The following is a 27,939-nucleotide window of genomic DNA, read 5'->3' as shown; positions in this document are numbered from 1 at the left end:
TGCCTTACCCACATCATAGCTGCCATCTCGTTCTCGCTTAACATTTTCAAAGGCTAGCTTGTAGCAACATGTAGTGAATTATCGAAGCTCACAGTGGTTGAGACAGTGGTTGAGTCATGGTCAGACGAAGTGATGCTATTTTGTTTGAAAAAATAATCGGGTTCCAATGAGTATATATTTACCAAGAAAAGTCTGCGTGCAAACTATATACTTAACGGTGAAAGTTGACTATCGTCGACGAAGTTTTCGAAATGGTTCTTCCTAAAATCACTTAAATATGCTGTCTTTGTTATATCACTATACTGAGAACGATTATTTGTATTTAAATGTGAACATATCGGTACCAAAAATCTTTAATTAAGAAATTTAGTAGTAGTGCGTGATTTATGTTGATATACGGATGTTGTTTTTATGATGATTTGATGGTCAAAAAGTTTCGATATAATCTCTTAAAAAATGGCATAGCCAACATGCTTTATGGAAAAGGGTAGACGTTAGTTGCTATTGATAATCTTTAATAACAAATGCCACGTAGAGATTTTGAGAAATGGTTTTCCTATCATTGGTTTTACAATATTTGGAGTTAATTATATGTAACTCGAACATAAAGATAAAAATAATTAGTGAATTGCACATCAAAGTTATTTGGTTAGTAAAAGAGATTGAAATGGTCACAAATAAAAAGTCTCTAAACAAGTTGATTAATTCAAATCTTTATATATATTATTATGAAATCTCTCTTCTTTTTCTACATGGTTAGTATTTAAAAGAATTTCAGAGCTGAGGAGAAGCGAGTCAAATTCGACCATCTCTGGCTCTGTGGTTACGTCAGTTTCCTACACTCGCCTAAGTCCGCCTGCTGCCAACAATTTCGGGCTTCTTTATCTCCTATATTTGCGAAGCCTTTTTTCGTTAAAAAACTTGATCATATTGTTTTTATGCGGATTGATCGAGGTTTTTTAGTTTAAGGTGATCCGGACTTGAGGCTTCTCTCGTGCATTTACGATCGTTTTCCTGAGGCAATTGGTGATATTCTTTCAGTAGACAGCGAATCTGTTTCTAAATCTTTGTACTCCGTGCAGAGGATTCTGTTACAAGTCAGGGCTATCTGCAGTAGGTTTTCTGAGAGTCATGAATTCTGGAAGGTCAAGCTTGGGTTGAGAATTTATGTCACCATTTTAGTACTTTCTGTTCGGAGGCTGATGATATAATATCCCAGGCATCACATGAAATAATGCGTTTTTCTATCGTAATATTACCTCTTTATATTGCTTGCGTAAATTTTACTCTATTTTTAAAAAACTAGTGGCATACACTCGTAAATTAGTCCATTCATTGGTAATATTATGGTAGTTACTGCCTTCTTCGTTTAACTTTGGACTATAAAAACGATGTCTTGACATTCTCTGAAGTTATCTCTTGGATAGGATTCTGTCAAATTTGTTGGAACCCAATTGATCACGGCAGGTGAAAATCTCATGCACTTGTGTTCCCAGCTTGTAGAAGATGTTCTCCCAGAATTTTCAGTGGATTCTGCTGGAGAAAATGGTCTGGTTTTTGCTGAACAGGAACTAGATGTGAATTCTCCTGCTCTGGAAATGTTGAGCATCGGTATTGATACAGACCAGGATGGGAAATCATGTACCATGAATTCTGCATCTACTTCATCTTCAATCGTACCTATGGGAGAGAGATGTACTGATATCCAGTCCGTTGGAAAAGGTAATCATGAGATGAATATTTGTAAAGATACTCCTGTTGTGGAGACACTAGATCTCTCAAATTTCAGTAGTAACCGCACTTCTTGAAGCAGATGATGTGAACAACGGTTTCGGCAAACAGATTCTTGATGGAGATGAATGTAATTTTCATGCTTATTCTTTGACTTCAGCTTATCCTCCGGCGGCCAGTTCTTCTGAAAAAATGGAGGAAAGTATGAACTCTTTCGTTGAGTTTCCAGAATATGAACTACTAGATGATGAAGTATCCTGTCCTAGTTCTGGTTCTACAAATGCAATTCAGTCTAATGGTGATGGTCGATTACTCCATTCATTTTTTCCCCCCTTTGTCTTGATAAAAAAATATACTTTTTTTGGAGTAAGCCAAGGATCTTGAAATTCCTCCGAATTTTGAATCTTGATCGCTCATTGAATTTGAACCTTTGCCCTTTGTTTCTCTGTTACCTTAGGTCTGATACATTAGTTATTCTGAACTTCAAAATGTGTTCGCCCATGTTGAATTCATCGAATCTTCTAACCTTGACGAAACTAAGTCTTACAAGCTTGCCATCAATGAGTTCGCCGATCTTGGAAATGAAGAGTTTCGTGCTTCTCGTGGTGGATACAGGAGATCATCACCCCACAAGAAATTTTCGACAAACTTTATACATGAAAATGTGACTAACGTTCCCGCAAGCCTTGACTGGAGAAAAAGAGGAGCTGTTACTGCAGTAAAGAATCAATTTACATGTGGTGAGATATAATTCGAGTAAATTAATTATTTGGTTTCATAGAAGTTGAAATCTAGCTTGTTCTTGCTTGAAAACTCATGTATGCACATACTACGCAGGGTGTTGCTGGGCATTTTCAGCAGTTGCAGCCACGGAAGGAATCAACAAGATTAAAACAGGCAAACTAGTCTCATTGTCCGAACAAGAACTCGTGGATTGCGATTTCACCAATGTTAATCAGGGATGCGGCGGAGGATTGATGGATGATGCGTTCAAATTCATAATCCGCAACAAAGGTCTCTCAACAGAAGCCAACTATCCATACAAAGGAGTAAATGCCATATGCAACACCAAAAAGGAATCCTCAAGAGTGGCGAAGATCACCGGATATGAAGAGGTGCCGGCTAATGACGAGTCCGCATTACTAAAGGCGGTGGCAAAGCAACCTGTGTCTGTGGCTATTGATGGGAATGGAAAGAATTTCCAGTTTTATGCAGGCGGCTTAAACACGGGTGAGTGTGGAACTCTTTTAGATCATGGTGTCACAGTTGTTGGATACGGAACGAATAAAAAAGGGAAAAAGTATTCGCTGGTGAAGAATTCTTGGGCGCAGCATGGGGCAAAAACGGATACGCAAAATTCAAGAGGGTTGTTCGTGCTAAGGAAGGGCTTTGCGGGATAGCCATGGATGCCTCTTATCCAACTGCTTGAAATAATTGTTTCCACTTTCCAGAGCCTATTTTGCTTCCTTGTAGTACTGTGAGGTCTGCATGCTCAAACTTGCAGTATACCTCTCAGACTCAATGAACTTAAACATGCAGTATATATATAATCGTCGTATTATGTAAATATCACATTATTGATAGGTGTAGTCAGGTCAAGACCAATGTAATTTTCGATTTTATTGATTTTTCCTGCCATGATTGCACCAGATTGTCCCCTTTATAAAGGCCTCTGGCTGAACTCGAATTTGTCGCTGCATTGTTTGACGGTGATGGAATTAAAGTTCCAATACTCGCTTAAAACTTTAATTGCTATAGTCCTCTTTGCGAGTTCAAAAGCAGATTTAGTACAAAATGTCAGTAATTTTGTGGAAGGACCAGCAAATGGGTGCGATTGGTTTAATGGTCAATGGAAGTTTGATCCTTCATATCCTCTCTATGAATCTTCAAGCCATCCTTTCATAGATCCACAATTCAATTGCCAAAAGTTTGGAAGACCAGATAATAAGTACCTAAGTTACTCGTGGAAACCCAAGTCATGCAACTTACCAAGGTACACCATTCGTCGTGTATTTTATACAGTTTTCTGTTCGTAAATCAAAATAGAAACGACGGCTGAATAAATATATTTTTTTAATTATTATTTTGTTCGATAACATATACTATCGTAATTAAATCGTTTTTTTATAACCCTTCTAAGAATACCAGTCAGTCACACACCTATTAAAGAATATTACATTAGATTTTTACTAATATTCAGCTCAATTTAGTTCGTGGACACCCCTGTAACTATTTCTGTATGATTTGTCGAAAAACGCTCGTGGAAAAGTGGATGCCCTCATTTATTCCGACATTATTTTTTGGCTATAGATTTGATGGTGCGGGCTTCTTAAGGAGATGGAAGGTGAAGAAGATAATATTTGTTGGTGACTCCCTAAGTTTAAATCGGTGGAGTTCTTTAGCATGCATGCTACACGCTGCGGTTCCAAAGGCCAACACTACCTTCCTAAGAAAAGGACCAATAACTCAAGTCACATTCGAGGTCAGATACTCTTTTGTCACTTCAACTTTGTTCATTTTCTGAACATCAAGAATACACCTATTTCTCTCACACATGCCATGAATACGTAATCAAAATTAATCTATGATGTGCAGGATTATCATGTGATCATATTTCTGTATCGGACACCATATTTGGTAGATATAGTGCAAGAACAGGTGGGACGAGTCCTAAAACTAGACTTGATTCAACAAGGAAATGCCTGGAGAGGGATGGCAATGCTGATATCCAATACATGGCACAGGTGGACACACACTGGAAATGTTCAACCGTAAGATTTGTCTTTTGATCAGGGGACATCATAGATTAATGCATTTTAAGCGGAGTTCAAAGGATGCATGAGATAGGAAGTTTTGCTTTAGACGAATTTGCGCCATTGAAAACCACATGCCAGAAGAAAGATTTAAAGTATAAGCGGAAACAGTCACTGGTCTAATAAATAATTATAATATATCCAATCTCCATTTTCTGTTCATGAAATTGCAGGTGGGATTTTGTGCAATATGGTTCCACCATAACCAAAGATATGGACGTTCTAGTCGCATTTTCCAAGGGCTTGACGACTTGGGATAATTGGGTTGAAAAGAACGTGGATCCTTCTAAGATAAAAGTATTCTGTCAGGGGATTTCTCCCACGCATTATATGTATGTCATCTGCCACAGCATTCAAATCATATATTTTTATTTTTCATTTTTTTTATGCTTCTATAGCCATACCCGATATTCCATTTGATTGGTAAACAATATAGATTTAAATAGAATGCATGGTATCCCCAGAGCGGAGGAACAGCTTCGAAAATGAATTGGAAAAATATATCTACAAAAAGGAAAGGCACGGGTACTGTAACTTGCGTGGAGCGAGTTTTTTACTACTATGGCCTGTTCGCTTAAAATGTGTCATTTCTTATTTAAAATTCTCATGAAACCACAGTAGTAAAAGGCTTACAATATTACAATATCGGCATCCAGATAAAAAGGCAAAAACGAAAATATCTCACTTTGAGAGCAACAACAATTAATGGATCAACATATCCTGGTGGGACACCACCAGCAGCCAAGGTCTTAAAAAAAGTACTGAGCACACTGAGAAAACCAGTTTACCTGCTTGATGTGACAACTCTCTCACAGCTAAGGAAAGCTGGTCACCCTTTTAAGAACGGTGAACATCCTGGTATGGATTGCAGCCACTGGGGCGTCCCTGGGTTGCCTGATACATGGAACCAGCTTCTGTATGCAGGAACTCTGTGTGAGAATGATCGAGAAAATAATAGATAATTTATCTAATGCACATATATTTCTTTCAGAGGCATCATGTAGAATGAATACTGGATCAGTAGAATAGTTTAAGCTGACCAATCAGAATCTTTTTGTCACCCCATATATGGCCAATCTTGTGCTTTCTGATATTGAGACTAACGTTGCAATTTATCTATCAGTCAAACTGGATCACTAAGGTAAACAAACACCTCGTAGGAAATTTTACTAAGAACAAAATCCTTAGTTGCCAATGCCAGGAATTTTATTAAGAAATAAGCAAACAAAGTTTGAATTTTGTTAAAAAAATGCTGAAACACATTGTCAAAGTTCATTTTGTACCTAATGCGGACGGATAGACCAATGAATATTTTATTTGCTATTACTTCAACTATCGCTAGCATTCTCCTTTAAATCTCAACATACTAATATCTAGCACTAACACGAAAAATTAAATCTCATTCCCCATAAATTTGATTTAGCACGTGTAAGCAATTCTTCCTTATGGCATAATTATGTCTAAACTTTGATCTGATTTTGACAGAGAAGCACAAAACTGACAGGCAAGATATAATTTAGACAATAACACGTATATATTTTGGACCCCCACGGATTTATTCCATACTTTAAATCTTGAATAATATTTCTGATAGCCAAGTAGCATGAACATCATTGAAAAAAATTTCACAAGAAAATTTACTTAAAGTGAATCACTAATGAATAATCTAAAAATAGAGCAACAAGAAACAAGAAGCACTGCATTGACGTTTGTTATATTTGATGTGTTGAAGAAAAGTAAACGAAACACCCACCATTTAGAACTGATGGCCGCAGAAATTTAATAACCAACATAAACGGCTGCATTTACAATGTAACAGTCATCATTCTTATCCCCCATCTCTTCAACATGCACACCACTTGAGCATATCAGTCCACCATCCACAACCTCGACATTCGTTATCGTTCCACTGTGCAAGGTCATTCAATCAAAGATGCTCAATTGCACACAAAGTTTGTGATTTTAAACCCCATAAATGAAGCCCGGGATACTTACTAAGGGAAAATTGACTTGACCTTCTCAATGTCCAATAAGTGCTGGAGCGATCGAGGAACCCCCAATTTAATCTGAAGCTTCATCTCACCGAATGAAACACCAGGTATGGAACCTGAATCCAGCCAAACCAGAAATATATACGAAAGTGGAGTAATTTTGTCGACGAAAAGGAAATAACTCAACCTGATACAAGATTAACTCGCAATGACCAAGTCCACAACTGAGTGCGGGAGGTAAACCGAACACAACAAAAAAAAAAACCAAATTTTCAAATACAAATCGTCGTTCGATGAAACTAAAACGAAAAACAAAACAAGAAGAATGGCATGGTTTTGCAATTCATTCACAGGCAAATATAAAAATTGTTGCCAAATTAATGTTACCTCTTCTGAATGCCGGAATCGAATTGGAAGAAATAGCATCTCTGCAAGCCCTCGTAGCTGCTGACGTTATATCCTGCCTGTTTTTTCGATCAATACTCTTTAAAATTCGGCTCGTAGTCCAACAAAAATACATTATAGTATCGTGTGAATGTGTGCGCGTGCGAGAGCGGGTGGGGAGGGTCCGTACCCATGTTGATCGTAGCCGACACCCATTTCTACAAACAAGAGCTTAATCGAAGAATTAGGCACTACTGCTTCAACAGCTATAGCTGAACTTTGCTCACTGGCCATGGCAGATCCAATAACTGTAATCCGGCGTGAGAGGAATTTTGATTTCTTGTTTGCGGATGCAAGTTTGTAACTTGAATGCTGATGTGGGATGAAATCGATCGGCCGGCGGCTATCGAGGGGAGAACATATAAATTGGGCCTTAGCGAAGGTTCCACTGCTCATTTTTCACCTATTAATCCTCAGGAGTTGCTGGTCAGCATATAGGATTTGTCATCTAGGCGTATTTGATTAACTTGATCCGCAGATTCTTGCGATTGTTAATAAATTTATCGAAAAAAATTCACTTTATAAAAAAATATTTTGTTGATGTTTATTTGATTTTAGATGTTATTCATACAACATGTCTAGATTTATTTTTTTTTTTGGCTGAGTAATATAATATTAATTATCGATAAATTAATATTTTATTCTTCAAAATAAACTATGTCTTATGACTAAAATCTTTTTATGGGAAAACTATGTTGTTATAGTGACTCGACACTAGCCATCTCATTCCTCGCATAAGCTATAAATTTAGATCGCAATGGTTAGCACTGAACACTACGGAAGTACCCAACAATACATTTGAATTCTTGTTTGGGCAATCTTATGGTAATGTCTTAATAGCATGAATCACATAAAACTCGCATTTCGTAGTCATCGTTTTACTGATAATATGTAATCGGTCCGAAAAATTATTGCATATAGATTACATAATCATCTGTACGAAATATAGTTCTTTGGCATTCTCGATTTGATGTAATATTGTATCTTCTTGGTGGCGAAAAGATCACGAAACAATCAAAACTTGTTCTTCCCCGTCTAAGCTAATAAATTGGCCATACTATAGCAAGCAGCGGAAAATCTTGATTGACCTGTCACTTTGTGGCAATATATTTTGAAACTTGGATCAGGAGGTTAGATGTTAGAAGTGTTTTAGATGGTGATAGGGATCAGGTCCTTCAGGGCTCACTCTTTCAGGCCATTTGTTGGGGCTTTGATTCATCTCTTTGGTTCCAAATCGAGCCTCCAGGGACCGTCTTGCGAGTGTTATAGGCTTCAGAGGGCGGGCTACAATAATTGCTGATGAGAACACGAGCCAAAGTATAAGGCACATTATGCAGTTGAAGCCAGACATCCTAATACGTCTTTGATATGGTTAATAGATGAAGGACCCTTTATTTATTTAGTTTCTGGAGTGCGTTTGTTCTTATCTTGACAAATCTTAAAGAGAAAGCTAAGTGATTCAAAAGCCACACTCATATCATTTTTGTTGGGGGCGTTTTCATGTCTGTACAACGACTTCGGTTGCTGTCGATTAACTTTTCAATGGATAATCGTGGGTTGGCTGATTTGACGATTAACAATATATGTATGTTAGATTTGTACAAAATTTATGGATATGGACGAAGGCACTTTACAATCCTATGAATGAATTGATTCGTGAGCAGTTACAATTTCATGCATTGATCACAACTTAACAGTAAGAGCTTCGAGGAAGAACTGTAAAGGACAGTGATCTATGCATGGCGTGTTCCATTTCCAGCCATTAATTCCACCAAATTATGCAACATTCGTAGTGTTTTTAGCTAATTCAATATTTTCATCAAATTAGACATGATGTTAGGGGCCCATTTATCTTTTCTTAATACTTTTATCAACTACTTCGTTATCTAGTTCTGCACTACTTATGGACTTGCTTGAATGTTGAAGAAGATCAATCGCCAAATTATCATATTTATCCGGCTCTTTTAATGGTGGCAAATCTTGTTCCAAGATAAATATAAAAGAATTTGATATCGTCTTGTTCAAACGATTGAAAGCTCATTCAAAACTAAAGTATCATTTAGCGGTAGTTTAAATCATTTGACATGATTGATTTTTTTTTCCATCCATCAATGACAACGATTGTGCTAGAGACACGGAGACGGTTTTTTTGAGCTATATAAAAATAAGAAATGCATATTTTGGTAGGTGTATAACATATGTACATAGTGCAACTGATATATACACATCGTTTATCATGTTTAACGAGTATATCTTGAACTCAGCTAGTTAACGAGCTCACTAAACAAAATCATTTTCAAGTTAGTTATACAAACTCGTTTTCGAGCATTCTTTGTTAAATGGTTAATTATCATATCAAATTTGACGTGAGATAATGTAAGTTATTATTGCACTCAAAGCCTAACAAATTAGTCGAGCTCGAGCTCGCGAGCTTATGAACTGAATATCTTTAAGCTCCAGCTCGGCTCGATAAGATATCGAACGAGCATTTTACCGAGCTGAGCTCTGAGTAGCTCGCGAACGGCTTGATTCATTTGTATCTCTTTTAGCACCTACAAAATATGAATTCGATATATTTAATTTTATAAAAATTAATGGATTATTTAAATAATTTCAATAAATGTTCGTTCAAATTAGAAGGCTAAGTCTAAAAATAAATAGTGTAATCTCTGTAAAATAAATAAATTATCGAGCATATAAAAAAAAAAAGTTTGTACAAGGATGATTTAGCAATAGATAACTGGAAGCGACAGAAAGAAGATGGGTCGTGGAAATCTGATCTTATCCTGACCCAACTCAACCAAACCGGTGGCACCAACACAAAATTCATGCCAACTTCAGTTCAAGAAACACACTGAAAAAATAAAATCAAAATTGTTCCATTGTTAGACATGGCGGGGCTCGTGGGAATTTCGTCCACCGGTGCGATCTTGGCCTGTAGGCCATACTCTTCTAATTCCTCCAAGCCTTCATGTTTCTACCTTCCCCCAGCACGAGGTACTGAAAAGATAAAAACCCTGTTCGTTATATTCTTGGAATTTGGTGCTCAAGCGATAATGTTGCTGTTTAAAGTTTTTTTTGGGTATGGTAAAGTTGATATATCGTGGATTGTAGTGCTTAAAGTTCAAAGATTGCCAATTTTTAGGTGACAGTGAGCAAGATTTGACATGATTTGTGAGAAGGTGTTTTAAAGTTGATTGCTTTTTGTTAATTTGTTGCAGGGCTGAGCTATGGGAAGAGGTTTTATGGTGGGATTGGAGTTCCCTTCAAGGAATGGCGGTCTCCATTTCATGTCTCGGTTTCTAATGTTGCCACTGAGATTAGTCCTGATCAGGATCAGGTACACATTTTTATTCTTTTCCCCCAGTAATTAAACGCAAACGTGAATTACTTAATTGCATTTTGGTGATAAAATTTACGTGGGGGCATGGACTAAAAACCTGGAAATGTTACCTTATTGACATAAGTCGTCTATATGATTGAATTGATGAACCATTAACTGTACTGGTGGTTGTTGAAAGTTGAAAAAGTTCATAATGTCACATCAATTAAGATAGTTGTAGATATCTGTGCCTGCAGTGCTTCTATCTTAAAGTAATACTTCGTTTGGTTCTTATTATGACAAATATCTAAAGAATTTGACAGTAATACTCGAAGGTAACAAGTTTAATATGTATAAAAGTTGTTCTGCTGTTTGATTTCTGGTGCAGAAACTTGCTGCTTCAAAGGAGAGGCAGAGACCAGTTTATCCATTTGCAGCTATAGTTGGACAAGAAGAGATGAAACTATGCCTTCTGTTGAATGTGATTGACCCGAAGATAGGAGGCGTGATGATAATGGGTGACAGAGGAACAGGAAAGTCCACAGCTGTCAGGTCTTTGGTTGATTTACTTCCTGAAATTAACGTCATTGCTGGTGATGCATTTAATTCCGACCCAGACGACCCAGAAGTGCAGGGCCCTGAAGCAAGAGAGAAGAGTTTGCGAGGTGAACAACTCCCTGTCGTGTCGGTGAAAATCAACATGGTTGATTTGCCATTGGGTGCTACAGAAGACAGAGTCTGTGGTACTATTGACATTGAAAAGGCTCTTGCTGAAGGTGTGAAAGCATTTGAGCCTGGCCTTCTTGCCAAAGCAAACAGAGGAATTCTATATGTGGATGAGGTTAATCTTTTGGATGACCATTTAGTAGACGTTCTGCTCGACTCTGCTGCCTCGGGTTGGAATACCGTGGAGAGGGAAGGAATCTCAATTTCACACCCTGCCAGGTTTATACTCATTGGCTCTGGGAATCCTGAAGAAGGAGAACTGAGGCCACAACTTCTTGATCGATTTGGGATGCATGCACAAGTTGGGACGGTGAAGGATGCTGAACTCAGAGTGAAAATCGTTGAGGAAAGAGGACGATTTGATAGAAATCCTAAAGATTTTCGTGAGTCTTACAATGCAGAACAAGAAAAGCTCCAGCAACAGATATCTTCTGCAAGGGAATCTCTCTCGTCTGTAGAAATCGATCGTGAAGATAGAGTTAAAATTTCCAAGGTCTGTGCTGAGCTGAATGTTGATGGATTGAGAGGTGACATAGTGACTAACCGGGCAGCAAGAGCATTGGCTGCTCTCAAAGGACGAGATAAAGTAACTGCGGAGGATATTGCAACTGTCATTCCCAACTGCTTGAGACATCGTCTTAGGAAGGATCCTTTGGAGTCAATAGACTCAGGCTTGCTTGTGATTGAGAAATTTTATGAGGTTTTTAGCTGAGGGAAGCAAATCTTCAGCATTTCTCTCGATTTTGTTTCAAGATTCTAATACTATTGCTATGTTGAGAAATTGAAAATTTATGATGATAGCTGTTGCTTGATGTACTCAGTGCCTCAATCTCGTTCATGTCGCAAGCTGCCATTTTATGATAGATAGCATAAAAATGCCAGCTAAAACCCTGTAATACTCATGATTTTAACTCTGAAAACCTTGCAGAAGTGACAGTTGAACAATGTTTTGTTTTCTACAACTTGTTTAATGAATGATTTCTATATCATCTCTCCCTTACATCCCCTTGCAAATAAATTTGAGTTTGAAAGTAAAAACGACCGATTTATGGGGATGGTAATATTTGACGTTTGGTGTTCTTCTAAGAATATTTTTAAATTTTAAAAATATTGTCGTGGTCCGTATAGCGTTCTACGGGCGTGGAATCTAAATATTCTTGGCTTCATTGTATTTTTATTATAGATAATTAAAAAAATTTTGCAAAATCAAGGGTCGCTCTGTAAAGGTCCATCAAATGTTAAAAAAAGGGAAAGGAGTATAGTTTTATTAAGTAAACATCGTCTGTTTTTTTAATTCCTATCTACTAAAAGAAGAATGAATGTAAATACATATTTAAACAAAGAAATCAATCGTCCATTGGAATCCAATACAACATATATATTTGGGTATCCAATTCCATATTACTTTAGAACTAAATTAACTGAAAAAGGGAAGCATGAAAGACTTCTGCCAACTCATTATCCAAAAAAGGGGTTTGTATAATAAACAAGCTTACTGATACTACCATATGGCCACTAGTGCTATCCAAGGCTGTGCCTGCCTATTATTGCTAGTTTCGCTTTTAAGAAATAGCGAACCCCCAAATCACATTATCATTATCATTATCATCTATATATGGTGCTAATCTGGGAAAGCCAAGTTACTCAATTTCTCAACTTTTGGCTTCTTTTCTCGAGATCTAGCACATGCATATGGAAAAAGCTTTTTTATATTTAATCATTGATGTTGAATAATATCTACCGGGCAACAACCGAGACCTATGAGATAAAGTCGGATCGGTCTAGGCGTTTCAATGAGACTAGCTTGTATTGTATACATATAGAAGATATATTTCATTGTCTCCAGTGGCTTGCGTGCCATTAGTGGTATAACATGCAACAGCAGATGAAGTTGCTAAAATTGTTTTACCAATCAAGTTTACGCACTGAAGATGGAAAGCAACACTGTAATCTTGGTTCTTAACAATAAAGAAAATAAAATTTGAGCATGTCGAGAAAAATTAAACCGTGACAAGCAAACGAGCATCAAACAGCTAATATTACAAATTAAATTACGTGAAATATTTGATAAAAATATTGATCACTACTCCTTGTCATTCTGATGATAACCCTGTACTTCATGAACTGGAAAGAATCATATTAGGAAGTTTATCAAATATCTGCAAGTAACTATCGAGTGTTCATTACGTACGTACCGAATAATACGTCATGCAGAAATAAATTGAATGGAGAGAATAGATCTGGATGTCAGCCTTCGTGGTGAACAAAAGTAGCTGCGTAAAATGGATTGCTGGGCACTGGATTCATATTCACTTCATCTTCCTTTTCAGAAGTAAAATATGAAAATTCATTATGGACATCATACCTCATGCCTGGAAGTTCGGACATACTTGAAGGATAATTAACAATACTGGACTGAAGGGGTTCCCTTTGAAAATACATTCGGTTGGGGCTTAAAACTGGTGGTGCCGAAAAATGGAGAGGCAGAGACCTCGTGAAAGAGACTGTTTCTTCTCCAGGATGACCTGAGTGTGCATTGTTACAATTCCAGGTGACAGATTTTTGGAATCGTCCCAGATCAAAGTTATTATCCCACATCTGGGAAGTAGAAGGAATTGAGCCCTCTGTGTTAAAATCATAGCCGGAGGACGCCTGATCACCAGGAAAACCGAAACTGGAAATCAAAGGTTCATGTCTCCCAGTCTTTACCAATTCGGATTTCAGAACCTGACCCTTTTCCATTTCGATTTGCTGAATCTTAGCTTCACCATCCAGCGCTTCGATGGCAGATTTAGCTTCTTGCATGAGCCAGTCAATAGCTTTACTGGGGCGATCGTAGCCAAGTCGATCCTGCACGTCATAAAACTGAATTGCAGTTGTTGGCGAGAGCCTAAGGCGTCGATCTCTAGTCCCTCTAGCCGTGCAGACTTTGCTGTGTCTATCTTTCCTTCCAGTAGGGTGAACAATGAGGCTGCCATGGATTTCTCTTTTTTCTCCTTTTCTTCTCTTGGCTTTCACTCCTTTTGATGATTGTAAACTAAAACCCTGTTGCATTGGCCCCTGGAAATCCATTTTCTTGAGACTCAATGCTGTTGAAATCCCGCCTGGAGAAGAAACTGTACCCCACCATTTTGTTGGATGGTAATCCTGGGAATTTCCATGAAAATCACGAGGTTGCTCAAAATGCGGAAGAAATAAAACATCATTGCCACACAAATTTTCTTGAGAGGGTTCGTGAATGGGTAAGCTTCCATCTTTGCAGTTGTCACTATCTTCTAGTGGATCTGCTTCGTCATCAGGTTCTTGAACCTTGTTTCTTTGCCTTTCCATTTTTGCTTTAGTTCTTCTTCCGAGTCCTTGTTTCCTTTTTTCTCTCTTCCAGCTTTAGAATTCCTTTTCTAGAGTACTGGCTTTAGTTAGGCATAAAAAAGTTCGTTACATAAAAGCCAATAAACTACAAAACCACACACACCTAATGTGAAGAGGGCGGGATCCAAGAAAAAAAAATCTTCCCGTGACAATGACAATCGCCTGGCTCGGTCCGCCTCAGTGTAATGCACACCTGTGTGTGTGAAGTTTGTAATCGGTAGCAGTGGCAACATTACGTGACAATGACATCTCTAATAAATATGTTTTTGATAAACACTGATATTAATCGAAATCGGAACTTACGTTGGGAGATTATATTATTTTTCATAATATAAATTACAGATTGAATCACATGATTATTAATAGACCAATTGTCTTGGTGGATCACACTCGTTTGATCCTTTACTCACGGAATTGCGAACCTGCCAGGTATGTATGGTAGATGTTACTCAGTGAGACTAAATTAGTGACCAAGGTATTCAAGAAAAATCGAGGTGCTTAATTGTCACACAAATCACTTTCCTGGTTCTATAGTTATTTAAGGAAACCGCGACAATATTTATGACCGACCGACGATTTCACACACATTCGTGTCGCACAGAAATGTGCCACTTGTGCAAGATACTACTTCTCAACATAAAGTAGTATAGTAGATATAGATGAATGGTGCTAGTAACACTATGATGCATGCGAGGAAACAGCACTGCACCCCTTTATTAATTATCATTAATAATCTTCTGTACTGTGTACTAATAAATGGGGGCGAGTCGTTTTTTTTCCTAAAATGACCATTCGCTTCACTTTCCGGTGACGTTCCAGTCGCTTAAAATAAATCCCAAGTACAAGTCTTTGGTTCCACACACTTTCTTTAACCGGTTTACTAAAACACGAGTTCTAATAAATAAAGATAAGGTTTACGAATTACAGATTATATTGCATTTAATTTTACAAGAATACAAGAAAGTCCGTTCTGAATGAATCAAAGAGAATCGACGACAGAATATGTTTTGTTTTTACAAAATAAAATACATTTATACAATTCATTGGACTTCAGGAAGCATACCATGCAAGATGTACCATTTAGGACCAACTGAATACAACAGTGAGAAGATAGACTAATGCCAGAGCAGTGGAGTACAGAAGCAGCACAAGATAACCCACCCAGATAGGGAATGTGGTGCGATGGCTCGTCGAGATAGTCATAACTATAAAGATTGTCAGAACTATCAAAATTCAGCAGACACGTCTGATGACAAATCGCGCGCGTAAACTGGCGTGAGGAAGGCTATCGAACCAATTGTCACGCCCCGAGACGAGGGTTGGTTGACACCGACGTTGCTCTCAAATTTTCATTCGAAAACAACAAGCCTCAGAATACAAAATCCAGAAACCAGTCTTTTATTCATAATACGAAATAATTCATTGTCTGATACAACTCGAATCACTAATGTATTACAGTATCTTAACAGATACAGCGGAATAAAAATAAACATAAACTGAGAACAACAGTCTTCTTCACCAACCCCAGAACTGGATCTGCTCTTTTTCTTCTAACATTTCTTCAGTTCTCTTATCTAAGATGAGTTTGGTGGGTGAGTGATATGATTGTCACTCAGTAAGCAGGGGCGAGAATAACTCCCAGTTTTCGAAAATCATTTTAATACAGAAATAGCAATACAATAATATACAGAAAACTCGTATTTCATAATAGAAATCAGAATTCAGAATTTACAGGTTTCAGAACAGAAATCAGAATAAGTAAGCACTGAACACGTTAGTGAATTTCATGGCTAAACTGATATCAGTCCCCTATATGTTCTCTCCTCTAAGAGGTGAGGCCAGAATCAGAATCAGAATTCAGAAATGTTCAGAATATATATTCCTACCTTTAGTTCACTAGGGAGTTTCAGTGATTCAAAATCATATATCAGAAATCATACAGAAACTGAACTTTAAAACAGAATTATCAAACGGATTTCAAAATATTTATATATAAGCCCACTTACCGTGATTTGCTATAAAGTTTCGGTTGAAGTCTACTGGAATTTGGCTGCTCTCGCTACTGGATTTTGCTGCTTGACAAAGGCACTATCTCTTAACTCGAAATTTAATGGATACTCTCAAATCTTGTGTAACTCATTTCAGAGACTTGAGGATGTTATTTATAAACCAAAATCTGACTGTTAGCCTTCTAATTAATGACCATAATCTGCCATTACCAGCCTTTATTCCAACTTAAATACTTCAGTTACAAGTCCTGAGCAGAACCAGTAACTGTCTGCTGCTTTCTCGTTCTTCTACTGCTGGATTCTGCCTGCTGGAAACTACATGTCTGCTGGAAAAAAAAACCAGCTTCTGAAATATTATCTCCTGCTGAAAATTTTGCATTGCTTACTCAAATGCTTTTGCTACTGAACTGCTGGAAATTCGGGTTCTCACACCAATAATGTTGGAAAAGAATATGCCACCGTACAGCTGCATGCACACATCGAGAAACGGAAATTACTGGATACATTGATTCGTAAAATATACCAATTTCTAAAACAAACAAACAAAAAAAAATCATCAAATATGTCACAATATTGGACCCGATAAGTGATTAGACATGAGAATAGCCTAATCACCCGATTATTATACTCTAAAACAAACATACATACCGCAGATAGAGTCAAGGAAATGGATTTCTTTTTGTTCTCTTTCTGAAAGAAGCAATGATTGAACTGCAGTTTAGTAGTTCATGGCGAACGGGATGGCCAATTACGAGACACTAAATGAAGTTAGGTTGACAGCTTGAGCAAAACCCACAACACTCTTGATTAAAGGTTCTCCCAGCACGCATAACATGAAAGTCCCCAAGGTAACCAAGGAAGCAGCTTTGAGGAAAGTTAGCTATACATACATTGCGAGTCATATGGCTCCTGCTTAAGGCATTAGCCGACAGCCCTTGTTGTCCTTAACCCATATCTGCAGTTGAAACTCCAACTGTAAGAGTAAATTAAGCTCTGTTTTGACACATCATATCCTATAAGTTGTGTTAAAGATTGGAACTTGGACTTAACTCAACCCCAAAAGCTAGCTCAAGGGGGGAGGACTGTCCAATCCCATATATATCACTCAAAGGTTAATTATCTAACCGATGTGGGACATTTAACACACCCCTCTCACGCCCAGGAATGAACATCTGGAGCGTGGAGTTTACAAATGACCCAATTATGGGCAGAACGGGTGGCCTAATTATAGGCAGTCCAACACATAACGGTGAAACCCGGGCTCTGATACCATGTTAAGATTAGAACTTGGACCTAACTCAACCCCAAAAGCTAGCTCAAGGGGAGAGGATTGTCCAAGCCAATATATGCCACTCAAAGGTTATTTATCTAACCGACGTGGGACATTTAACACACCCCTCTCACGCTCAGGAATGAACATCTGGAGCGTGGAGTTTACAAATGACCCAATTATGGGCAGAACGGGTGGTCTAATTATAGGCAGTCCAACACATAACGGTGAAACCCGGGCTCTGATACCATGTTAAGATTGGAACTTGGACCTAACTCAACCCCAAAAGCTAGCTCAAGGGGGGAGGATTGTCCAATCCCATATATACCACTCAAAGGTTAATTATCTAACCGATGTGCAGAGACGGATCTACGCTAGGGCTATACTGGGCTGTAGCCCAGCCCATTTTTTTTATTTAGCGACGGTTTTAGCGACGGTTTTTGATAACCGTCGCTATTTTTGCGACGGTTTTAGTAAACCTGTCGCCGATGTGGATCGGCGACAGGTTTATCAAAAACCGTCGCAATTATTAGCGACGGTTATTGCTAAAACCGTCGCTACATTATTAAAAAATAAAAAAAAAGTGGATCGGCGGTTTTAATTAGCGACGGTTTATTCAATAGAACATCATTACCACTTTGATGTTTATAATGCAGCAATAGATTTCATTTTGATGGAGTTAAATACTCGGTTCAATGAGTCATCGGTGAAACTTCTTTCTCTTAGTATAGCTTTAGATCCTAAAAATTCATTTGACTCATTTAACAGTAATGATATTTGCAAGCTTGCGAAGAAGTTTTATCCTGGAGATTTCACAGATCAAGAAATTGTTGTTTTGAAGTATGAATTGATACATTTATAAACTCGATGTGATGCAGAATTTAAAGGTTTCTACACTTGTTGAGTTGTGTCAGCAATTGACCGAGAGTGGACGGTCAAGTGTTTATGTTATGTTGACTAGATTGATTCATCTTGTTTTGACATTATCTGTGTCTACTGCCACTATTGAACGGGCTTTTTCAGCAATGAAGCATGTGAAGACGGCACTTCGCAATAAAATGGAGGATGACTTTCTTGCCGATTGTTTGACACTCTATATTGAACGAGATTTAGCTAAACATATTGATGTAAATTCTATTATTGATGAATTTTATGTTTTAAAATCCCGTAAGGCACAACTTCGTTGAACGATATAATGTACTTTTTTTTTAATAATATATAACTTATCATATTGAGTTCAAGCCCACCCCAACTCTTATTCCTGGATCCGTCCCTGCCGATGTGGGACATTTAACAAGTTGGTCACCTGACCAGAATTTTTGTTGCCTCCTTTTTGGATTTTATCTGTATTCAGATTGAAAAACTAGACACCAACTCTGTCATGCTCTGACGAATTCATCCCGACTAATAAGGCCATTGCCTAATATATCGAAGGATGCCAAAATATTTTCGATGTTCTATCTGTGGAAAATTGATCACTATCATCAATCGTTGCTCCTAAGAACAAAACTCTGATTTCTGCCGCTGATAATGATGTGTTCTTATTGTATCTACTCTATTAAACAATCTGTTAAACATATAAAAGAAAGGAACGTTACGATCGTTTCGACTTTTTGATGGTAATCGCATTCAAAATAAACTACCACATACAAAGTTCATAAAACAAAATGAAGAATTGATTGACCCAACAAGGCGAAGCGAAAATATTGCACAATTCCTAGGTACAGCGAAAGACAGTAATTAGGAAAGAACTCACTGTAATATTTTTTCGGTGTCATGTTTCCCATTTTTGGTCAATAGTTGCATGAGCTTGGCTTTTGCATATATAGTCATCAAAAGCTCGAACCTCCGGTTCCGAATCCACGGCTGGAATATCTGAAAAAGGCAGAGCAAGGCAAATTTGAATGGCGAATGTTCGACACAAATCCAGACGGTAAACAAGAAAAACCAACATGATCATGTAGACTGAATATTCTAAATTCATTCTTAATCGATTCAACCACCTAGAAACAAGAATAAAAGCTGTTTGAAATTGGGACTAGCATATGTAATATTGCGTACCATCTTTCATGGTAAAGGCATAGAAATGTATAATCATGCAGGGTAATCATACGATGATTGTACCGAACATTTATCTTTCGGACTTTTTAAGTAGTTATCATTCATCGATATAAGAAGCGTGAAGTATAGCTAGTTTCGGCTAGGGATGGCAATTTCCCCCGCGGGTTTGGGGCCCCGCGGGGAAAACCCGAAACGGGGATGGGGATCCCCGATTTTTTCGGGTTCGGGGATTTTTTTAAATCCCCGATGTAGTTCGGGGCGGGTATGGGATTACTATCCCCATCCCCGAAATCCCCGAACCCGCCCCGAAAATATATTATCAATAATAAAATAATAGTATTATTAGTATTAATAATATAATTTTTAAAATATTAATAATATTATTATTGTTGATATTGATATTAATATTAATATTAAAATTATATCAAATAATAATATATAATAATAAGTTTTGGTTTGAGAAAATATCTGAATCCGTCATCGTCTTGCCATATTATTATTTTTGAAATGGGGATGGAGACGGGGATGGTAAGTTGATCCCCGAAGTTTCGGGTTTGGGGATTCCCCGAACCCGAAAAAACGGGGATGGGGGCGGGGATGGGGGTGGGGATGGCATTCGGGGATGGGGATGGGAATGGCAAACCCGCCTCCGCCCCGGCCCATTGCCATCCCTAGTTTCGGCATCTGTAACAACGCCATGGCCTGCTTAAGCAGATGATGGTGATTAAGAATCAGCTTCATTGGCTAAATGTCTAAAATATTAAATGGGGTTAATAATTAATTATTATGTGAAAAAGATTAGAACTTAAGGGCGATTTCATTTTTGTCATTTAGATCATAGGCAGTATTAGCAGCAGAAAGATCATAGCTGCCAAGAACCACAGAAGTTCCCCATACCAGTGTCAAAAGCATGACTGTTGTTCTTGCTACCAATCCCATTCCCAGGGTAACTCGTTGCTGAGCTGCATCCCGAGACCCTGAAAATGTAGATTCTTGATTCGAAAGCGTGGAAGAATCATATCAAGAATTAGAGTTGAAGCCATATTTAGCTATTAAGTTATGCTTGAATGCGTTGCAACAAGTACAACGAGACAAAATTACCGAGCGTAGTAAAAAAAATCTTGTGTATAATTGTAAGGAAAATTAACACGTTTTAAACACACATGACACTGACTACTCAAAACGCGACAATAAATAAGGGAATTAAAATAAATACTGTGTAAGATTCCACTTGAAAATTGTAGTTTGTCGGTTCCATTTTTATCAACTGTTCGATTGTTGGATTTCAATGGACATCTTGTGAAGAATTCACTGGCCAGAATTTCTTATCAAATCGTATCTCTAACTAGTGGAGGATAGCCTCTGAAAATTGAAATTTCAATTTTTTTATATTATTTAATTAATTTAAATTTTTGATCTTGTCAATAATTTATTTTATGGGCCACCACACTTATTTAATTTGTTTCATTGTACGTCCTTAATTCTAAATCCAATTCTTTCTTCCATAAATTCTTTTAATTGGGGTCATACTTTCCCATCAATTCATACATCGAAATAAACCATGAAATAGGGAGAAAAGTAAAAAAGAATAGATTACGGATAAACTAAAATATTTGGTCATAAAATAATATATAATGCGAATTTTCCTAAGTAGTTTTAACGGAAAATTTTAAACTATCTTTATGCATAATTTGATATATATATATATATATATATATATATATATATATATATATATATATATATATATATATATATATGATAGAATAAACATGTGATATATAATATAAAGATAAGTTAAGGATAAATAAGATGTAAGATATTATATTTAATATTTGGTATGATTTTAATAAGAGTGATTAAATTTATATATAAGATCGTAATGAAGAAATTAACCTTATCATAATAAATTTTATAATTTCAAAGTTGTTGCTTGCATTCATATTTTTTATTTGTTCATGCGTCGATAGTGCTTGTAAGTTGCATGATTTATTTATTTTTACCTAATTTTATATATTATATAATATGATAATTGAACCCTTGATTTTGTGAGCCAAGTCAAATATCAATTTTTAAAGTTAATCAAGTGATATTAATAATTTTATTGAGATTTATAAAAATTATTTATATAATTATCTCGAATTCATTTATATAATTGTCATATTATATAATATATAAAAATAAATAAAAATATTTATTTGATTTTAATTTCTACCTACTAGATTTATAAAAATCATTTATAAATTGAGGGTAATTACGTCATTTGTAGTGTATTTTTTCATTAAATTAAAATTATCACACCTAATAGAAGGGACATTCTATGCTTCTAAAATATTATTTATCAAAAGCTCGTGATATTATCATAGGCTTTTTAAAAGCGTACCAAACATGTGATAAGGATGATTATTTATCAATCCCTCCCTTATCACATGTACCAAACTATGTCTTAGGGTACTAACTCAATCACACATCTAACTATAGATGTTTAATCATACATCAGAGATCCATTGAAAAATTAATGTGCTTCACATATATTGATAAATATTTACTTTTAGATAAACTTTTTGATATGACCCTAACAATAACAACTCATTTTTCGTTTTAATCTCGCCTTCCTGTATATATATATTCTAATAAATTAATTTATACCTAAATGTGATATTAATTAATTATTATGAGAAAATTCTTTCCTGGCAATAAAATTCAAATTAAAAAATTACTGCACCAATCCTAAATATAAATGTTAAATTTTCTATTTGATTGGTCTCAAATATATAGCCAAGTTTAATATTTAAGATGATTTTTTATAGTGTTTTACCAATCTACTTTCTTCATTAAATAAATCAACTAATTCCAACAAATTTTTTATCCAACTAAAAATTCATTAAATAAAAGTAAAATGAGAAATTCTAGTGTAAAATTTACTTTTGAAAAAACTATATATATAAAATGAGAGTTACAAATATGTATTTGAAATTACAAATTTATTCCAACATTTTAGCATAAACCTAATTTGATTTGTGTGAAAACACACAAAATAAATCTAAATATGTTGGAATGATAGAGCATGCAAATAGGCATTTATTGTCATCTAAGGAAAGCAAATGAAGCTCGGAAAGGGTTGCAAGACACTGCCCACCAATATAGAAGACAGCAAGTTTTCGTACACCACAATCAGAGACAGCAGGCCCCAGGCATGCAAATACGAGGATGATTTATTACACTATTTTAGCCGCCGGGATCTTTAAAACGTTTATCATATTATATAGAATATGTGGGGTGTTATTATTATTCTCTTCCAGTGATGGGGCTTGAAGAGGGGAAAGTGATCTTTCTCAATTAATGTATTCTTTTTTTTTTTTTGACAAAATCAATTAATGTATTCTATTCCATGCATATAATTATTACCACACTTAATTTCCCTCACTCTCGAAATATATATATCGACCAAATATTCTGCAACATTTTATGTAATATTCTTAATTATTGAATATTTGTAACTCTTTTCAACTTATATAATCAATACATGTCATAAATTTTTATCAGTAGTAATGATTGCACAAAAATACTATAGAAGTTTTTTACATAGTTACTCTTAACACAAAATAAATTACTGAATCAGACCTTCTGGAAAAAAAATGTTAGTAAAGATTTAATAGGCTTGATACTGTGCCATAAATTCTCAACTTCGACAAGGCACTGCTTAAATCAAATGCATAAAGATAACATTGTTATGTAATTGTTCATAAATATTGCATCAATTTTTACAAGAAAATAGTAAAGTAATCAAAGGGAATCTGCGGAACTTCATTGTTTTGTACTGAATAAAATACATTTATTTATACAATTCCTTGCTCTTCGTGAGGTGCATCCAAATGTACCATTTAGGACCATCCCAAAACATTAGTGAGAAGATATACTAATGCCAGAGAAATTGGGTACAAAACAAGCACGAGATAACCCACCCAGACAGGGTATGTGGTCCGAACGCTCGTCAATAAAGTCATGACTATACAGATAATCAGAACCACCAGAACTTCAGCAGATACATTTGACAGCAAATCGCGTGCGTAAACTGGCGTGAGAAACACTATTAATCCGACTATGTTGTTCATGAATACGCCACTATAGAGCTGCACAAACCAAAAAACAAAATAACTGCAGAAAGTTTGGAATGTGAACTTATTTCATCGATCATGAAGTATTTTGTATGGTACTCACAATATCGGACCAACTCATTAGGCATGAAAATTGTCGAAGATTAACACAATTATTATATTCTGAAACTAAGTTCTTTTAACCATAAATGTAAGTTATAAACGAGGAACATACCGCAGATAGTGTCAAGGAAATAGATTTCTGTGTTTTCTGTCGGGCAGAAGCAATTGATTGCACTGCAACTCCATAGTTCAAAGCAAACGGAATGGCCAAATACGAGACGCTAAATGAAGATAGGTTGGCAGCTTGAGCAAAACTCGCAACACTCTTGATTAAAGGTTCAGACAGTGCACATAACATGAATGTCCCCAAGACAATCCACAAAGTAGCTTTGAAGAAAGTTAACCAAGAATAACTAGTCATCTGGCTAGTAGTGCTCGAGGCATTAGACAACTGCCCTTTTTGTGCTTGACTCGTATTCTGCATTAGAAACGAATTAAGCTCTGTTTCTGACACAGTGTATTCTCTCACATAAGTTGGTTACCTGAGAAATTTTGCCACCTCCTTTTTTGATACTATCTGCATTCTGATTGGAAATGTTAGAAACTAATTGTGCCATGCCTCTGACGAATTCGTCCCGATTGATAAGGCCATCGCCTGATACATCGAAAGATGCCAAAATATTTTCAATATTTCTGTCTGTGGTCAAGTCGTCACTATCATCAATCTTTGCTCCTAAGAGCAAAACTCGGAGTTCTGCTGCTGATACTGATGCGCTCTTATTCTTATCCACTCTGTTGAACAGTCTGTTAAACATATAAAGAATGAAATTCACAGTTATTCAAACTTTTTGTTTACGATAAAATAGAAAATAAATCAGCATATACTAAAACAAAAGGAAACAATGAAAAATCGATGGATCCAACAAGACCAGGCCAGAAAATTGCCATATGACACAATTCTTGCGCACAGAAAAGGATAGTAAATAGAAAAGGAACTCACTGTAAGATTTTTTGAGTGTCAGGTCTGCCATTGCTTGTCAATAGTTGCATGAGCTTGTCTTCTGCATATTTACTCATCAGATACTCAAATCTCCGGTTCTGAACCCATGGCTGGAATATCTGCAAAATACAGAGTGGACATTGAATTTTAAATTCAATACAAATTCAGAAGCAAGAAAACTAACAAGATACACTTGGGAAAACATTTGCAGCATGTCATCTTTAAGCATCACCTTCACCAAAGTGAAACAACTCTATGCATGCAGTTGTATTAAAAAAATTTCAATCACCTGATAGTTTATGTAGGCAAAGAGCAAAATAACAGTGATGATCAGAGCAATAAGAATAATCACTCGTCTCCCTGATGGCGAAGTAAAAATATTTTGCAGCTGCAGAATGAGAAATGGGACCAAAGATATCAACATGATCCGTGATGTATAGCTCGTTTCAGCATCCGTAACAAGGCCACAACCTACTTGAGCAGATGACGGTGATTAAGAATCAGCTTCATTGGCTAAATGTCTTAAACATTAAATGGGGTTAATTATTATGTGAAAAAGATTAGAACCTTTAAGCTTGATTTCATTTTTGTCATTTGGATCCTTGCCAGTGTTAGCAGCTGAGAGATCATAGCTGCCAAGAACAGCAGAAACTCCCCATACCAGCGTCAGAAGCATGACCGTCGTTCCGGCTACCAATCCCATTCCTAGTGTAGATCGTTGCTGTGCTGCATCCCGTGACCCCGAAAGCACAGATACTTGATGCGGAAGCATGGGAAAGTTGTGTCAAGAATTAGAGTCGAAGCCATATTAACAATTAAGTGATGCATGCATGCAACCAGGACGATGAGACAAATTTTACTGTGGTAAAAAATCTTCGCAATACTTGTGAGGTTAATTTACATGTTTAAAAAGGCAAAAACTAAATCAAGGGATTTAATATTTCCGCTGAACATGTCAGTTTGGCTCGGCACGGTAGAAGGTATATTGCATCATGTGAGTCCCATTTTTACCGACTGTGACGACTTTTTGTTTTTTGTCCGTTTTGCAATTTGCATCCTTGGACAGGAAAAAGTATTATTATTATTTTTTTCCAAGTTGACAACCTATGAAGAATTTGATTGGCCAAGATTTTTCTTCACATCAAGCTAGTGGAGATAGTCGAACTAAAATATTCTGTTTTATGTATTATTTATTTAAAAAAGCCTGACCCGAGTGTGAATATCAATTTTTTCAACTTTTATTTTCAAAAAAAACGTGTCAACGATTATTTTATTAATTCCATCGATCCTTTATTCTAATTTTTAAAAAGAACGGTCAACTACAATCACATGTAGGCTATATTAAATGGAACCAAAGAAAAAACAGAGATGGAGAGAACTTGCAACATAAAAAATATAATTTATTTTTATTTTCAAAATTTTTATTTTGAATTCTTTTCGTCGTATCTGCAGCAAACAATATGCTGAAGAGATAAAAAGAACAAAAAATTGTAACAATTACTAGATCCATGTTCAAATTATCATAATTAACAACAATTTGCAATTTAGATAATGATGAAAAATCGTGAAACATAATTTTTTTTAAAAAAATAGTTGTAAGTTTATTTAAATAACTTTATTCAATGCTGACAAGAGGAATCAAATCGTGCTAGTGTATGATTGGTTTCCTTTGTGTCATAGTGAATATTGATTTATTATTCTTAATGACTCGATTAAAAATTTATTATTCTAACAACGAAGTCCTTGCATAGTAATATAACCCAGATTAAAAAGTAAAACAAACTTATCTGAAAATAAAATATAACGAATTTCTAAAGAAAAAGAATATCGCGGAAAAATCAAAGTAGGAAAAGGAAGGTACCAAGGACGATGATAATTTGAGGAAATGTGCCCAGAAACTGAAACAAACTAGCTCCAAAAATACCAGGCCCGATAATCTCGAAGAACTTCTCGGACCCGATAGCAACATATTTCCCAGCAAGAGACAGCAAGATTTCGTACACCACGATCAAAAACAGCAACCCCCAAACATTGGTGGAGCACGGCAGAAACCCGTATACCGGTTCGCACGTCTCCGTAGAAGCCGATAAGCCCCACTCAATAATAGATGGCGTCTTCCTGTCAGAATCCATGCCATCGGATACCAATTCCAAGTCCTCCTTAATCGAACGGCTGTACGCCAATTGAAGGAGAAGAATAAGCAAAGAAATTATAGCAAGTGTTTTCTTCTTGGCCATGGTTATTGGCTTTTAATCTCAAGAAATTAGAATAGCAGACCAAGAACAGATTAGAGAAAGACGTTTGTCAAGATTTATGGAGATGGGTTCATGGGGGATATAATAATATATAGAAGACTGGATTGGCTTCCGGGGCTTTTGGATTCTTTTTTTACTTGAACACGGCCGCCACGTTGTAGTTTAATTCGTCTATATTACTGTGGTTGAAAACACAGCATCACACGTAGTTACGTACTTTTTACTTCATCATCTCGTAGACCTCACACAATATCAAATAAATTTAAAAAATTATCATACAAATGTAAAAAAAACACAACATCATGTACTGCATTTTCAACCATAACAGAAGATTCAATCCTTACCTCCACTGGCGGACAAATGCGAATTATTAATTACGTTCAACTGTGGTGGCCGCCGGGATTACGTAATTAGAATATAAAACGCTATTTAATTAAGCCGTAAGAAAGAAAACAACGCTATTTAATTAAGGCGCAGGCTATGCACGTTTCCGGTTATGTTTTCTATTTCTCCCCATGTGTTTTTTATTATTAAAAAAAATCTATCATCGTCCTTTATTTAAAAAGAAAAAAAACACGATTGGGAATCACTGAATCATGCCTAGGAGCATTAGATTTAAGAGAAAAACTTATGTGAGACAATTTTACGGGTCGTATTTATGAGACAGATCTCTTATTTGGGTTATCCATGAAAAAGTATTAATTTAGAGTGAGTCTTATGTGAAACCGTCTCACGGATCCTATCTGTGAGACGAGTCAACCCTACTCATATTCACAATAAAAGTAATG

At 36.3% G+C, this 27,939-nt stretch overlaps 5 protein-coding genes, 1 long non-coding RNA gene and 1 pseudogene across 9 annotated transcripts; 3 read left to right on the top strand and 4 right to left on the bottom strand.

The window, feature by feature from the left end:
- Positions 1–327: 327 nt before the first annotated feature.
- LOC140811949 (senescence-specific cysteine protease SAG12-like) lies at positions 328–3,402 on the top strand (annotated as a pseudogene).
- Positions 3,403–3,443: 41 nt separating this feature from the next.
- On the top strand, positions 3,444–4,982 carry LOC140811360 (protein trichome birefringence-like 37). The gene is made up of 4 exons (XM_073169208.1): positions 3,444–3,724; positions 4,042–4,213; positions 4,327–4,502; positions 4,718–4,982. Exons 1-4 carry the CDS (start codon positions 3,444–3,446, stop codon positions 4,962–4,964), a joined length of 876 nt encoding a protein of 291 aa, XP_073025309.1. The 3' UTR covers positions 4,965–4,982.
- A 131-nt stretch (positions 4,983–5,113) lies between these two features.
- Positions 5,114–7,454, bottom strand: LOC140811950 (uncharacterized). 3 transcript variants are annotated; one of them, XM_073170088.1, is made up of 5 exons: positions 7,110–7,454; positions 6,923–6,999; positions 6,540–6,651; positions 6,298–6,453; positions 5,114–5,438 (listed from the first exon to the last, which is right to left on the bottom strand). In XM_073170088.1, exons 1-4 carry the CDS (start codon positions 7,373–7,375, stop codon positions 6,324–6,326), a joined length of 585 nt encoding a protein of 194 aa, XP_073026189.1. In that variant the 5' UTR covers positions 7,376–7,454; the 3' UTR covers positions 5,114–5,438; positions 6,298–6,323. The 3 variants fall into 3 exon arrangements, with proteins under 3 accessions (XP_073026189.1, XP_073026188.1, XP_073026187.1); XM_073170087.1 differs by having other exon boundaries at positions 5,114–5,473; positions 7,110–7,453; XM_073170086.1 differs by having other exon boundaries at positions 5,114–5,458; positions 7,110–7,452.
- Positions 7,455–9,711: 2,257 nt separating this feature from the next.
- On the top strand, positions 9,712–11,843 carry LOC140812095 (magnesium-chelatase subunit ChlI, chloroplastic-like). Its single transcript, XM_073170293.1, has 3 exons — positions 9,712–9,976; positions 10,201–10,319; positions 10,690–11,843. Exons 1-3 carry the CDS (start codon positions 9,871–9,873, stop codon positions 11,737–11,739), a joined length of 1,275 nt encoding a protein of 424 aa, XP_073026394.1. The 5' UTR covers positions 9,712–9,870; the 3' UTR covers positions 11,740–11,843.
- Positions 11,844–12,966: 1,123 nt separating this feature from the next.
- LOC140812637 (uncharacterized) lies at positions 12,967–14,450 on the bottom strand. The gene is made up of 2 exons (XM_073170959.1): positions 13,223–14,450; positions 12,967–13,137 (listed from the first exon to the last, which is right to left on the bottom strand). The coding sequence occupies exon 1, from the start codon at positions 14,355–14,357 to the stop codon at positions 13,275–13,277; it is 1,083 nt and encodes a 360-aa protein (XP_073027060.1). The 5' UTR covers positions 14,358–14,450; the 3' UTR covers positions 12,967–13,137; positions 13,223–13,274.
- A 2,345-nt stretch (positions 14,451–16,795) lies between these two features.
- LOC140812528 (uncharacterized) lies at positions 16,796–20,709 on the bottom strand. 2 transcript variants are annotated; one of them, XR_012113685.1, is made up of 5 exons: positions 20,634–20,709; positions 19,432–19,550; positions 18,982–19,242; positions 17,054–17,360; positions 16,796–16,871 (listed from the first exon to the last, which is right to left on the bottom strand). It is a non-coding gene; the product is annotated as an uncharacterized lncRNA (long non-coding RNA). The 2 variants fall into 2 exon arrangements; XR_012113684.1 differs by lacking the exon at positions 20,634–20,709 and having other exon boundaries at positions 19,432–19,700.
- Positions 20,710–23,381: 2,672 nt separating this feature from the next.
- Positions 23,382–27,292, bottom strand: LOC140811716 (sodium/calcium exchanger NCL2-like). The gene is made up of 7 exons (XM_073169771.1): positions 26,758–27,292; positions 25,464–25,652; positions 25,186–25,367; positions 24,897–25,015; positions 24,439–24,700; positions 24,069–24,374; positions 23,382–23,869 (listed from the first exon to the last, which is right to left on the bottom strand). Exons 1-7 carry the CDS (start codon positions 27,131–27,133, stop codon positions 23,621–23,623), a joined length of 1,683 nt encoding a protein of 560 aa, XP_073025872.1. The 5' UTR covers positions 27,134–27,292; the 3' UTR covers positions 23,382–23,620.
- Positions 27,293–27,939: the final 647 nt, after the last annotated feature.

The sequence above is a fragment of the Primulina eburnea genome, chromosome 14, assembly GCF_022965805.1.
Source record: "Primulina eburnea isolate SZY01 chromosome 14, ASM2296580v1, whole genome shotgun sequence".
NCBI lineage: Eukaryota > Viridiplantae > Streptophyta > Magnoliopsida > Lamiales > Gesneriaceae > Primulina > Primulina eburnea.
The sequence above is the reverse complement of the archived record's forward strand: the minus strand, read 5'-3'. Positions and strand labels throughout refer to the sequence as shown.